General features: G+C 43.5%; 1 protein-coding gene across 2 annotated transcripts in view; it reads left to right on the plus strand.

The window, feature by feature from the left end:
* BTBD19 (BTB domain containing 19) overlaps positions 1-10,317 on the plus strand; it is a 43,918-nt gene extending 33,601 nt beyond the window's left edge. The window contains exons 5-9 of one of the 2 annotated variants that reach the window (XM_088673250.1): positions 3,393-3,461; positions 3,918-4,049; positions 5,531-5,656; positions 6,273-6,411; positions 10,094-10,317. In XM_088673250.1, the coding sequence (XP_088529376.1) occupies positions 3,393-3,461; positions 3,918-4,049; positions 5,531-5,656; positions 6,273-6,407 (462 nt within the window). In that variant the 3' untranslated portion in view covers positions 6,408-6,411; positions 10,094-10,317. Of the gene's footprint in view, positions 1-3,392; positions 3,462-3,917; positions 4,050-5,530; positions 5,657-6,272; positions 9,116-10,093 lie in introns of those variants that run through there. The other variant, XM_035122517.3, reaches the window with a different exon arrangement.
* Positions 10,318-15,521: the final 5,204 nt, after the last annotated feature.

A 15,521-nucleotide genomic window follows, 5' to 3' on the forward strand; every position in this document is an offset into this window, starting at 1 on the left:
CGAGGCAGTCCTTCAAGTATCATGGTCCCACCAAACCATTTAGGGCTTCATAGACCTAAATGTATCTTAGCTGTTGGGACTAGTTGCATCAGCACCTCTGCTGCTTCTTTTTTTTTCCTCTCCAAAGACAATCTCCAGAGATGAAAACCATGAAGCAATTATTCAGGTCTGCAGCAACGCTACTGAAGACCAACTCTCTACATTGGAGAAGTCAGGTTTTCCCCTCCTTCGGTCTGGCTGCTGCACTGTTGTTTCGTTGTGTTGTCCGAACTCAGATGGTTCCGGCTGTTAAACAGGAAAAACATTTCTTGTTTTCACAGATGTGCCATCTGACAGAGTGCAGACATCCAAGGTTTAGCGGGCAAAAATATAAAATAATGTTAACTCGCATGACAAAGCACTCCTTGCAATTATCTCACCCAGGAATATTCTTCCCAGACCTGTTTATTGAGCATTCATCTCAGTTTGCTTGCACAAAGAGTGGAGATAATTCAATGTTAGCTGCTTCTGATTTGTTTGCAGAGAGGTTATACATAACCGAGTCAAGTGATTGTTATCTTGCACTTTCTGCTGCATTGCCCTGTCACTTTCCATACCATAAAAAGTTTGGGTGTTTTTTTTTAATTTAAAAAAGTGGTTTGCTAACTGCATAACCTAAATTTGTCAGTAAGTGACTGAATCTCACTCAAAAATAGTGACAGTTTGGAAGCAGCTTGATTTACTCTACTAGAGAATGTTAAAGTCTCCTGCTCTACAGATGTCGATGCCTTGGACAAGACATGCACTTTCAGTCTTTGGACAGAAATGTGTTTTAAAGTTGAAGTTCGTTGAGTCATTAAGTATCTGATAAGATTTGGAAATATAAAATTTCTGTTCATTTAGACAAAATTCAGGAAAAGTAAAAAAATCAGGAGGGGGAAATGCATCCTGGGCAGCGGGTAGAGGAATGACTCTTTTGCTTCTTAACATCTGAGGTGCTGGTGTGACTGCGATGCCTACCTCCAGCTTCTTCATTGATAGTTTTTAAGGAAGCATGCTGGCATCTCTCACTTCCTTCCTCTGCAAGAGTTCTTCAAGTGGACATACACAGAGAGACTGATTCTGCTAAACACAGAAAACTGCATGCCTTCTAAAAGCAGGCTGGTTGACTCCTGATTTGTCACAGGATTTGCTCTGTTCTCCCTCATGCCTTTAGCTCAGGGGTGCCTACCACCTTTGACCCTCCAGATGCTGTTGGACCACAACTCCAATCACCCCCTGACCATTAGTCATGCTGGCTGTGGCTGGTGGGAACTGGAGTCCAATAATATATGGAGGACCACAGACTCCCCATCAATGATATCACGGAAGGGTCCATAACTCTTGTTCACACCACTCTTCCCATACAAGCCGTCAAATACAGGCAGTTTTGTAAGGCTATGGCAGGCATCCCCAAACTTCGGCCCTCCAGATGTTTTGGACTACAATTCCCATCTTCCCCAACCACTGGTCCTGTTAGCTAGGACTCATGGGAGTTGTAGGCCAAAACATCTGGAGGGCCACAGTTTGGGGATGCCTGGGCTATGGTGAGAAATGGACCATATCCAACTGGAGTGGAGGCAGACAGATAATCTCCCCACCTCATGTCTCTCTCTTGGCTGAATTACATTTGTGGTATTCACAGAATGCATTTCATTGACCTGACACCCAAAGCTTAATGAGCCCTAGGCAAAACCCTTAGACATGTAACGGCTACAGAATGAGGAGAGACACAGTTAATTTCACCAGAGACAGCTGGACAATACACCCCATTATGTCAGCTTTCAAGATACAGCTCACTCAGTTGATCTCCATCCTGTTCTATGTATATAACTGGCTTCTTCCAGTTCAGTTGCATTTCAATTTTCTGTTTAGAAGAACCAGGCATTTCTACTAATATAGGAAACCCTAAGGCTGGAATGGATCATGCTGCCAAACTGGGTAGAGGGTATAAACCTGGGCTAGTTGATCTCTAAGAAACTTGGCCCTCCACCTGTTTTGGAACTACAACTCCCACAACCCCTAGCTAACAGGACCAGTGGTCAGGGAAGATGGGAATTGTAGTCCCAAAACAGTTGGAGGGCCAAGTTTGGCCATGTCTGGCCTATGCCCCTTTGTGAGGAAAGCATTTCATATCTGTGAACTGTTGTTTCTGGCAGTTCCCATGTGATACAGAGATCAATTCCTGTAGGAGATGTGAGATTTGGTGGTGTCATATGTAGTGGGCTAGCCATACCCATGTGTCAGAATTCCCCCTTTTTAGGAGGCTGGGTTGACTGGAACTCATAGTTTCTACTGCATTCTCCCTTTTACTCTGTCTGATAATAGTGGAAAATCAATGATGCTACTCTGGTCACATGTGGTTTGATAGCTGTTTACAGTGGTCAGCTGGTGCCGTTAATTGGAACCGTTAGTTTCCAGCTGCATGCTTGGCCATGTGGTGGGGCTGGTGTATCCTGAAAGCAACCAGCAAGATAATGTGGTTTGCCACAAACACATTGTTTTCACACAACAGAAATTGTTTATTCCTTGCTTAACTGCACAGCTTACCCCTCCTAACTCCCACCTGTAACTTGTGCTCAATGAGCCTGGGATTTGTCTGACACAACAATCACTAGTTCTAACCCCATGGGTAAGCAGACATCATCACTTTCTATGGGACTGATCATTTTCCTTGTAGCATTGAATCCACAGATGCTTCCATTGCTTCCAAAATAGGGACGTCCCATTCCATAATGATAATTTTACTAGTTATACCCCACACATTTTACTGGGTTGCCCCAGCCACTCTGGGCAGCTTCCAACATATATTATAATAATAATAATAATAATAATAATAATAATAATAATAATAAAACATTAAACATTAAGAAAACTTCCCTATACAGGATGGCCTTCAGACAGCTTGGGGCTCGAATAACTCCATACCCTCCAACATTTCTCCCAGTGAAAACAGGGATGTCCTAAGGAAAAGTAGGACATTCCATGATCAAATCAGAAAGTGGGGTGGCTTATCTAAATCAGGGACATCCCTGGAAAATAGGGACACTTGGAGGGTCTGCCATAAGTATCTCCATTGTGAGAGAGGGGAGGACTTTTGATGGTGTTTCTTCCAGGTTCCAATACTTAGAATGAAATGAGAAGCAAACTGTAGCCAACTCTCTCACTCCCAACCCATGATCCTTTTCTGCTTCTCCTCTACCTAAAGTCCCAACATTCTTTCATGGATGGGTATCTGGTTGGTCTGTGTGAGAACAGTGCTAGATTAGATGGACCTTTGGCCTTATCCAGCAGAAGTCTTCTTACGTTCTCTCAGCTTTGTCTCTTTAAACACAGCCTTTTATCAATTTTTCTTCTCGCTCTCTTAATGGCAGGCAGCTGTAGCATATGGGCAGGTGGATTTGAAGATGCATTGCCTGGCTTTCATCGAGAGTTGTACTCAGGTAAGCACAGGACAAGTGCAGAGGTTTCCCCATGAAATATGGAGGTCCTATTCTAATCAGACCTCTTCCCTATAGGACCATGTTTGTTGTTTGTGCAGTTGATATATTTATATCCACCTTGCTTCCATTACAGTAGCATATACAGGGTGTTCCGAGCTGCTGTATCATGATTTGGTTATGCAGGGAACAGGGTGCCACCGGCAGACATGACCTCTCCTCCAGATTACATCATCTCTCAGCACCTTGGTGCAATTGGGAAGGGTGGTGGTCTTTGTGCTTCATCATGGTAGGAAGAGGACTCTAATGCAGTTTATCTCACCTAGCAGACCTAACTATTTCAACCCAAAACTCTCTATGGACATATCATGGGTACCTTACTCCTTAGCTGTGGCCACCATTTTTTAATGACAGAGGAGTTCTCTCCACTCCACAGATGAGCTGCATATTTTCCCCCAGGATGTGGTGCTAACACGTGGCTTCTTGGAATTGTCGGAACTGGCAATGCAAACTATCTTGCGCAGTGACTGTTTGGCCATCGATGAGGTGAAGCTGATTCGTGCTGTTCGGGAATGGGCTCATGTTGGATCCGTAAGTGCTCATTTCGTGGGGAGAAAAGGGAACAAAGGGAGCAGGGATTGAGGATCCCACTCACGGGGTTCTCTTGGAAGATGTATAGAGCTGAAAAAGTCATGTAGGGGAGGAATGATTGTGGCTGCTGCCTGGTGATAGCAGGTTGCTGTGGAAGTGGGGAGTGCATAATTTTGCCCCACTTAAGTTGGAGAGGCAGCAACAGTAGTGAGAGTGCTGCTGCTACATATAAATACAGGCTTGCACAGTTGGTGGGTGGGACTGGTTGTCTCTGTTGTATTTCTGTATTTCAGTCAGCTAGTAGTTATTATTGTCTCCATATGTTGATTGTTTTAGTTTATACTGATGTTTAAGAGGATCTAATTGTTCTCTGTTGTATTTTTTGGTGATATTTTTATAATGTTGGGAACCACTCAGTTCTTGAAGGAATTAAACCGTATATCAATTACCTAAATAATAAAAATAACTGCAACCCATTGGCCAAAGACAGTAACTTACATCTTTCTTGAATATATAAAATGCTTTCCACAGAATTATGTGGTTGGAAAATAAATGTACAACCAACAAACCACTTCGCATTAATAGCAGATGCTAATCTACAGTTATTTGCAGGTTTTCCTTAGCATTGGTGTTAGGGCTCCAACTCTCTCACACCCACCCACACTGAGTCCACCGTCCTCATTTAACTACCACCAGGCCTGGCTCCAAGATAGAAGAATCTTGGTTTCCAGACCAGCCAATCGGGCACCGCAGCTGCAATATTCTAAACCGAATGAGCCAGTCCAGTGCTCTCCTTCAGTAAATTTGCTTAGAGCCAACCACCTACAACCAACAGAATCTAGGCCACAGTGTGTTCCAAGCAGATAAGAAAGGGTTGTAGGATAGACCAACTGCTTTGCATGCAGAAGGTCCCAGATTCAGTTCTTGAGAACTTGAGGCAAGGTTGGGAGATACTTCTGTCTGAAATACTAGAAAGCCCTTGCAAGTCCATGTAGTAGACACTACTGAGCTAGACACTACTGACTCAGCATAAGGTAGCTTCCAATGTTCCTATGATGCACTTGCCCCAGTGAAATGACAACCATCAAATTTCCCCATGTTCCAATCAAAAGCTGCCTACTAAGCAAGTAGCTGCAGCTTAACTAAGAAAGAGAGATGAGACACATCCAGGAGAACATAGGAACGTTCCTACTGGTGCCCCCATCACATGAGTTTTCCCTATTTCCACCCAGCTGCAAGAGAATTGGGCAGGGCCCACTAGATCCCAGGAATTCTGAGGTGCCTTTCTCTGACACTCCACATCTCCCATTGTTTGGCGACCCACTCCCTGGAACTGAAAATTATTTCCTTCCCTTTCCCCAGAGTTTCTGCTGTATCACAGCAGTTCAGGACTAGGACAGCTTGTGGCATGATTGCTTATCCAGGTCTGTCAGCAGCCCCTCTCCCCTGGCCTGTGCTGATCCTGAGCTCCCTTCTTGCAGGCTGTTCTGGACAGGACTGTGCACGATGTGGCGGCGGCAGTGGTGCCAGGGCTGCGTCTGGATCTGCTGTCACCAAGTGAGCTGACCATGCTGGAGGAGGAGAACAAGAAGGACCAAATGATTCCAGTGAGAGAGGCTACCCATCTCAGTAATGGCTGCATAGCTTTTTGCACCAGCTTGCATGGATCACATGTCTCTCCCTGTCTTTAGAGCGCTTGCTCCCTCTTTTCATATTTAATTAGCTAAAATGAGTGGCAGAGAAGAAGCGCCTTTTCTGTGGTTTGCAGAAGTACATAAAACTTTTAGGGGAGTGGGGAACCTTGAGGGAGGTGGGACCTAAAATAGCTCTGTGATGACCGAGAATGCTCAGTGGCTGGACCACAGAATACTGACTAACTCACTGGGGAAGTTGTAGAAGGGATGAGGATACAGGAATAGGATGGAATGTCCTGAAAGAAAGCATCACTGGCTCAGTTAACCCTGGACAAGAGCACATGTAGAGTTCTGAGATCAAGAGAGTTTGTTGGTTTACTAGGTGATGGCCTCAGGGCCCCTGAGGGAAGATAAGTGACCATCTCTGGTTCTTCCATCTGCTTCCCACTGTATCCTCCTCAATTCTCCTGTACCATCCCTGCTTAGACACCATCTTGCTGAATTGCCCACTTTGGTATGGTCCCCGCTTTTCTTCACTCCTGTCCATCACTGGCCTGGATATAATGGATTTGTTTCTACTCTTGCCTAGGTGGAAAGCCTGGCTCAAGCCTGGAAGATGCATGCACTACGGAAGGGGTGTGGAATGCGATCCTCCTTGTGCCAGCGCCGGCGTGGAACGCTGTCACGAGAACATCAACGCCCCCTTGACCCACAGCACAAGTGACAAGGTGACGCCTGAATAAGAAGGCTGTAATACCTCCATGCCCAGCCCATCCAACTTTGGTCATGTTGGCACTGGGAACTTGCAGCTGCTGCTTTAAATGCCTTGGGGGCATCCTGCCTGGAGCCTGAGCCTTACAGTCCAATTGGCAGAGAGAGGTAGGGGAGAGTTCCATTCTGTGAGGGGGAAAGGCCTGGTTTCCATCAGAGGTAGACAAGTTCCATCCAGGCTAGGGCTTTATCTAATATCTGGTTTTTTATTCTTTTGTTTCTTCCAATCCTAACCGGCTCTTAGTGTAGTGGTGAGTGTGTCAGACTGAGCATGAGCAGGGAGAGAGAGGGAGAGAGACCCAGGTTCAAATCTCCACTCACCCTTGAAGTTTAGTGGGTGGCCTTGGACCAGTCACACTCTCTTAGCCTGATCTATCTCACATGGCACCAGGCGTGCTTCCCTGGGGAAAGCACCCCACAAGCAGAGAGCCACCACTGAAAAGGCCCCGTTCTCGTGTTGCCATCCCCTGCACTTCCCTCAAAGGTGGCACAGGGAGAAGGGCCTCAGATAATGAACACAGTGTCCAGATAGGTTCATGTGGGGAGAGGCAATCCTTGAAGTGCTGGGGTCCTGAGCAGCATAAGGCTTTATAGATCAAAACCAGCACTTTGAATTGAGCCCCCAAACTAGCTGGTAGCCAGTGCAGTTGTGCCAAGATTGTTGTTATATGCTCAGACTATCTTGCCCCAGCTAGCAATCTGGCCACCTTATTCTTCACCATGGCTCGCCTACCACAAGGGGCAAAGGGTAGGAGAGGTGTGTTTACTTGGATTGGTCATGGAAAGGTGCTCCTACATCAAAGTGAATGTTTTCATTGTAGACAATAGGGGTGTGTCATAGGAAATCCTGAGCACTATCATATAACCAGCTGCCATAAACAGTGCTTTCTTAATACTTTGATGCACTTTCTGTCAAGCAATCATCTTATCACTTGAAAACTGCCACTCCAACCAACCTTCTAAATTGCACCCGTTACTAAAAGATATAATTGCATCTGCTCAGAGTAGTGCTTATACATGCTTGTCAGTCTGTGTCAAAGCACGGGAGCTAAGGTCTCCTTGACACTTATCTCACTTATCTCAGAAACATTGCTTAGTATAATATACTCATCTATATGAGTCACTCTTCCGCTAGGAGATTGCAAAAGTAACAAGGGCCAGGTTCAAAAGCTGGTCAAGTTGTGGGAGATAGTTCTGTAATGACCCAAGCCCTCATAGAAACTGGCTGTTCTGTGGGCAGGACCATCCCTTTGCACTTACACAAATAATGTTTTCTTTTAAATGGAACTAGAACCTCATCATCGTAGAATAATAAGAACAGCAAGTATTACAAATAAAACTCATTCCCCTTTAACATAATCCGAACAACTTCTTATGATCTTTAGCATTTTCCAAATTGTCCCTAATTTAAGTAATGGATAATATGAAGGAAACAAACAAACTAAAGAACACATTTGGATATTGATAGTAGCAAGATTGTTCATCATCCAAACTTGGATGTGTTTGCATGGTTTAACAATGGACTTAGTTAAAGGTAAAGGAACCCTGGATGGTTAAGTCCAGTCAAAGGCGACTATAGGGTACATTACAATGATAATGATAATGATAAATTACTAATTTCCCACTCTTCAGCCTAAGGTCCCAGAGCAGGTTACAACAATACAACCACAGAAATAAGGTGGGTCCTAAAAATATACACCCAAGTGTCAAAAACCAGGGTGAATAGGTGTGTGTAGAGATGGGCTATAGCTGAATAATAATAATAATAATAATAATAATAATAATAATAATAATAATAATACAAAAGGGCTGCCTTCAGAAGTTGTGTAGTTCTTTATCTCCTTGACACCTGATGGGAGGGCATTCCACAGGGAGGGTGCCACTGCCAAGAAGGCCCTTGCCTGGTTCCCTGTAATGCCACTTCTCGCAGTGAGGGAACTGCCAGAAGGCCCTCGGGAAACAACCTCAGTGTCCGAGCTGAATGATGGGGGTGGAGACGCTCCTTCAGGTATACTGGGCTGAGGCCATTTAGGGCTTTAAAGGTCAGCACCAACACATTGAATTGTGCTCGGAAACATACTGGGAGCCAGTGAAGATCCTTTAGGACCAGTGTTATATAGTCCCGGCAGCCACTCCCAGTCATCAGTCTAGCTGCTGCATTCTGGATTAGTTGCAGTTTCCGAGTCACCTTCAAAGGTAGCCCTACACAGAGCACACTGCAGTAGTCCAAGCGGGAGATAACTAGAGCATGCACCACTCTGGCGAGACAGTGTGTTTAAAGTGTTGAACAGCAAGGAAACACCAGGTGTGTTTTTTATACTACATGGTAGCAATTTATTTCGTACACCAATGAAACAGGACTTAAAGAACAACACTGCAACTACAGATGCCATAACTGTCTCTGTCTCCTTTAGTATGAAACAACTTTTATTTATTTTGGATGATAACGGGACTGTCGCTCAGATGTTGTACTTGATATATCATATTTTGCTGTAATAAATTACAGAAAGCTTTTATAAATGCTATGTACCTCCACTAGTGGAACAAGCTGGATGGGAGGCAGGAATAGGCTCAATTTCATTGTCATTATTTTATATATATCATCAAAATTGTTTTAGAAAACAACACATTCAGAGTAAATAAAATATCAGTTGAACAGGAGCAGTTGAAGTTTGCTATATCCAATATACAACTTACTCTCTATGCAACACAAATCAAAGGTTAGCTCCCTGAGCCATGGGGAATTCCCCCACCTCCAATGGTCTCTTTCATACAGCACATTCAGCCAATAGATGCTCCCAGAACTTCATTCTAAACTCCAGGGACTTTTTTCCCCCAATAATCCCAATGTTCTAGGAGTGGAATACATGGAAATGACCCCATCAATGTGTGTCTCCAGTGACTGACTTATGCAGAAGTAGTAAAAGCTTCGTTTTTAAAGGCCAAGAAGCAAAGGATTTAACTGTAAGGGCCAGTTTTTTCCCCTAACAACACTGGCTCTGGTGAACAGCTCAGTCTTCGTGTGGATGCTAGGGGGGTTCAGATTAACTTCTTTGGTCAAGGAGTGGTGGATACTGTCAATGTGTAACCACCATGAATGGGATTTGACTGTACTGTAGCCTCTGGCACAGTTGGCCTGGCACTCCTTTCAAAAAGAGGCCTGCTAGCCGGCTGCTTCAGGTCAGACACAGGTAGGTCCTGCCTAGAAGTGTTTGTTTGAGTACCTGGTTGCTAGGCAGGCAAATGGCCCAGGAAGTCCAGAGAAAACCTGCTTTTCACCATATTGGAATGTGCTGAGTCACCTAAGTTCAGGAGTTGCTTTTATTTGCTTCTCAGTTGTGGGAAAAGAACAGCTACCCCAGACAAAGATGTGAGCCCTTTGGGGGAATTGTACAAGACAAGTGCACTGGAAATAAAGTTGTGAGTTCAACCATTTTGAACACTGAAGTAAAACTAAGGGCTAGATTTAATGAGATGGTGGGAGATTCACAATTGGATCTCCCATGATTTTCAAAAATGATAAATGCAGCAGGGGTGGGTGGGTTGAGATTCAGATCAGGAGGTGCACTGAAGAAGGGAATTACTCCCATCTCCATCTGGTTTCCTGGTTAAAATTCTCTTTCTTCTGCTCCTACGCAGCTGCTGTTGCCCCCTCATGGATTAAAACATATGGTGTCCTCCTTCGTCCTGTAACAAAAAGATGAAGTCACAGGAACCCAGTTTCAAACGATATTAATATAAACATAAACATAAGATACAAGCCAGCACCACTATGTGAACAACTATATAATTCTCTGAACAAATTGGTATGTGTAGACAATGAAACAAATCTCCAAAATAATATTTACATTCATATCACTTTACATTGAGTTCTTGTGACTTGGTTACTTTCAGCTGGGGACTCCCTCCTCTGCTTTGCTTTTGTCTCCTTCCTCCTGTGTCACAGGCCCAATTTTCTTCTCTCCCATGGTTGCATTTGCCGTTATTTTCTAAATCTGTTGGGAAGTCAGTAACAACAGCTCTCCCTTCTTGTCTAGTAAGGTTGCTGCTTAAGAAGCTGAGATGTGTTCTCTGGTCGTGTGGGGCGATAAGATTTTCAAATAAACCTGCGTTTTCAACCACATACCTGTTTTTTCAAAGCCCACGAGTGAGTGAGGACTGGTATAATTATTATTTTAAATCAGGTTACAAAAAGTTTGTTCACTTTTTCACCTTAGGTATAACAACACAAACATCATCTACTGCAAAACATAGCAAATTACATACATACCATACAGCCATTTTCAAAACATCCTTCTAGCATTAGACAGCATCTGCTCCAGCAAAATATTCTCTATCTTTAACTGTCTAATAGGTTAATTCCTTCCAGTAGCACCTTAGAGACCAACTAAATTCGTCATTGGCATGAGCTTTCGTGTGCATGCACACTTCTTCAGATACACTGAAACAGAAGTCACCAGATCCCCACATATAGTGAGAGGGTGGGGAGGGGCACCACTCAAAAGGGTGGTGGGAAACCGGACTGTTTATGACTGCATTTGGTCTTACAGGTCTAATAGGTGTTGTGCAGCCTGAACCTATGAATGTAAATGTCATTGAATTCATTAGAACTTACCCCAGAGCCTTGGTGCGAAACTACGCAAGACACGAGGTTTGTGTTTGGTTTTCCTGATGTTTCGGTTTCTTGTGAAAAGCACCTTTGGAGCCCCAAATTAGATTGAGGGGGGGGCTTTTTACACCATTTCCCTCTTTTATCGCTTTCCTTGAGCTAAACTGATCATCCCCTCCTGATGCTATTTGCCCTGCTGAGAAAAACCGACCCCAATCTCCTCCATCTCATGTAGTTCAGTCCAAAGGCAGCAGACTTGTGCAAACTGTTTTGCATACATGCCTACAAATCTGTTATTTAATCTGCTCTTTTTAGTATACAATAAATGTTTTATTTTTATTTATTTTTAAAAGAAGAATATGCCTATTAAAAATAAGAACTGTCAAATCATTTAAAATATGGGTGCACAGTCCTTGAAATGGTCTCCACCCTCTTCATATTGGGCAACATCAAAACTGGCCACGCCTTGACTCACAGCTATTGCCTGTCAGGTAGATTTTCTCCATAAGGCCTATGGAGACTTGACAGAAATTTGTTCCAGTTGCTGCACCTTTATCTTAAGGCCCAGGGCTGGGTGGGTTGGCCCTGCTGTTGTTTGGGCCTCATAGAAACCGGGAGGTGCCAGAAACTGGATGAGGAGAATGTGTCTCGTATAAATGTTATTGTCTTTATCTGGAGAATAAGGTCATTGTGCTCACAAAGCTATTCTTTTAATAGTATTGACTGTTGTAGTATTAGACCACTCACTCATGTGGTCTAAATAACAAAAATGTGTAGCAGGGTTTTGCCTATGCCAGCTGTTTGTGTGTGTACATGGCTGGGGGAGACTGAGGGAACAGTGGAACCAGCCCACTGTATGTATGCAAAAACTGTCATCGTCTCAGCATTTTTGGGATGGTAGTGCCTGTCCTTTCCAGGGCGATTTCCTGCACTACCAGTCATATGCCTGACTGTAGAGGCTGCTGTGCAGACATACCCACAATACAAAGCCGCTACAGTGATATCTTTGACTAGATCGTCTTCCATTGGAGTATGTAATCCTCTTTCTCACACATAACTCTTAGTCAGGCAGACAGGAATGCAATTCTTTCTGGGAATGCTTTGTCTAGTGAAGCTATTTCAGTAACTTCAGTTAGTAAAGATTAGGTGCAGAGAATCACTTTTTTTACTTCTGTACTGCCCTCTGGTGGGAAAAACAGATCTCTGGCACGCGTGATGTTGTTGTTGTCCAGGCCTGTTTGAATCCAGTTTCTTTGTTCTTGTTGTGACATGGGGCACATAACAGTTCTTTTTCAGTTTATTTGTTGATGAGAAAAAGCTGAAGGAACTGAATATGCATGAGAAAGAATTAGGTGCAGAGAGGAGTGATTAATAGAATTTCTAATATTCAAAAGGTTACAATCTGGGATGTAAGAGGGTATTGATTTATGGTCCGCCACATATCAAGGGGTAGTCAACCTTTTTGGACAAGTAGGCACATTGGAATTCTAAAAAAGTGCTGTCTTTCGAAAAGGCACCAATCAGGAATGGTACCAGTCAGAAAACGCTGCCACAGACAACAGCTTAACACAAAATGACTGCCTAGAGGGGCATGGCATAATACAAAAAGGTTGCCATGGCACGCACGCACGCATACGCGCACACACACATATATCAGAAAAAGAGACAACCATAAAATGGTGCTGGGGTACATACAGTCCCATCAACAGAGAAATGAAGAAAGATCCTACATCAGCCACTACCCCATTCACCTAAAGCTCTTTCCACCTCTCCTCTGTTCGGAATGGAAAGGAATGTGGATGTCCAGTTCTGGCATCCAAAGAAAGGTGGGTATGTTTAAGGAATTTCAGGAGAGAATGAACTGTGCAAACAGGAACTGAGCAGGAAGAGCAATAGACTTTTTTTGGGGGGAGCATATTTTTACTGTGACAATTTGCAGGTGTCATAGGAGGTACTGGTGAGCACAATGGTCACACTGGTGCCCCCTGATCTAAGCAAATGGTCTTGCTACAGGTTTGACATGGAACATATTTTGGACCTGCAATGAGGTGGGTATGGATTTAATCTTACTTTTCAGGGGAACGCATATGGGGAATTCCCATATTCAGCACCGGGGACGACAGAGAACAAAAATTAAGGCATTTTATCAAAAGAAAATAATACAGGTTTAAACCAATATTTTTATTTTTATAAAATGCAACAAAAAAACTAACCAAAAGGGAACTTACATGAGGTTACTTTCATTTATAAAATAAGAGATGTTACAATTAAGTAAACAACAAGAAAGATATAATATTTGGCATATTCCTGACACTGACACATGCCTTCATGAATTTTAGTTCTAGTCCAACGTAACCCCAAATACTTCCATTGGATCATGTGTGGAGTGTCAGTTCTCCCACAGCTTCTGGAAGTGAATCATTTTTATCATTATCAAAGTTTCCCAAGCATGTTGAAGTCATTCATTTTTTGTTGGTAAATTTAGTTTCTCCCAGGCTCAGGCCAATGTTGAAGCTCTGCCAGAATCAAAATGCACATCTTGCTGTTGGGTTAGCTCACCCACCTGCCATTCAGTTTGTTTGTAATTTTGTTTTTAAATCTGCTTGTTTCTTTGTAATGTGATAACTGAGTTGATTGCTGAAATATTGTATTAAATATCAGTTATATAGTGGGAGGGGGGGGGGAGTTGAATGTTGGAACAGATTGTTGAAGGTATGGTGGCAGAAGGATTCCAGGCTACTAACTTGGTTGGCATCCGTCTATCTCGAGAGACAATAGAAGAGCGGACTATGTAGATGGGCCACTGGCCAGCAGGTCTCTCCTTACATTTTTAGGACATTGGCATCACTTGCTGAATGTTGATGCGAGGCCTTCCCAGCCCTATAGGAAGCCTGTGGGGGCATCCTAGTGTTCATCCATATAGTATGTAGTCATGGAAATGGTTCTATATTAAAAGCTTCATTATTTTTTAAATCACGAGCATGCTGTTTCTTAGGGAAACATATGATTCATCCTGTTGCTATTTTAAAAAAAGTCAGAATGGAAGATTTAGGATGCAAGCTGTCAAAATTTCAGAGAGATCAGTTGAAAAAGGGCTTGGCTTGTGGCAGTTTAAAAATGGGGAAGCAGGTGGTACTTATATACCCTGCACACATAGTGGCATCTGCCACTGAAGAGCAACCATAGTGAATGCTATCTAGCTACTCCTCACTCTCCTAAAGTCTTGCAGCCTTTGTCCAGTCCTCTTGTTCTTCACTATTTAATGTTAATTGATAAATGCACCCACAAGCCACCTGCTTCCATCAAGCTGCCTACTGCCAGAACTTCCAGGTTATGCAGGCTGGCTTCCCATACATGTTATCCTGTGCAAAATAGACAGCACTCAGGGATGGCTGTCCTGTCAAAGGAGCAGTGATGCAACCAATTGAGATGCAGAGTGCTGACAATTGCTTCTGGCACCTTAGACGCTTCCCGAAGTTTCATCTCCTTTCTCTAGCTGCCTGGTTGGCTAATGCAGGGATACCAGGATTGGCTAGTGGAGCGGGGAACATACAAAAGAGGGTTTGGGGCAAGGCAAGCTTTTTCTCCATGATGAATTCCCCTTTTCCATTGGGTGTTTATAGTGGCAACAAGAGTTTTGAAATGTTGTAATGCCAGGGAACCTATTAAAATATTTTCCCCTTGGAGGCTTTTGGACCCAATGGGATCCAAATTCCAGCTGATTTGGCCTGGTTGATTTCTGGAATCGACTTAGGACGGCTGACACAATTTTTCCTAGGTGTCCTGTCCCACTGAATAGGTAGCCAATTTTAGTGGGAATTGTTGCATATGAAGGGTCTGGGACAATGGTTAGAGAGCAGAAGCCAGACATCTCAGGATGAGGATGACAAACCTTCTTTTAGATTGCCAGTTTGGATCAAGGACATTTCAACTTCTTCTTGGAAAGCAGATTCTAGAAGGTGCTAGGAGGCTACTGTTCATTCCTATGAGAGGTGTTCTGTGGGGTTCAGTTTTGTCCCCCATGCTTTTTATTGTCTAGAATGAAATGGTTAGTGGAGGTCATCCACATGCAAGTATGTTATTTTCTCATTTTCATCAGATCCAAGTAGGGTGGTAGATCTCTCAAAGTGTGCAGTGCCTTAAGTGATTAAAACTGACCAGTGGTTTCTCTGATAAAGAAAATCCTGGTGGGGATTACTCACAGCAGTACACATGTAGTAGTTGCTATTTATTGTATAAAGCAAGTAGTAGCTGCTGTGAAAAGGGATTGATTGTTAAACCACTCTAGGAATTGTTGCTCTGAGGGGGAAATAGGGGCCTCTAACAACTCACAGCACCCTTAATGAACTATATCTCCCAGAATTCTCTGGAAGAAACCATGGCTGTTAAAGTGGTATAATAGTGCTTTAAATGTGCAGATGTGTCCCTGGCCTCAGTGTTGCAGATCCACTACGGACC

This window comes from Zootoca vivipara, chromosome 7 (genome assembly GCF_965207765.1).
Source record: "Zootoca vivipara chromosome 7, rZooViv2.hap1.1, whole genome shotgun sequence".
NCBI lineage: Eukaryota > Metazoa > Chordata > Lepidosauria > Squamata > Lacertidae > Zootoca > Zootoca vivipara.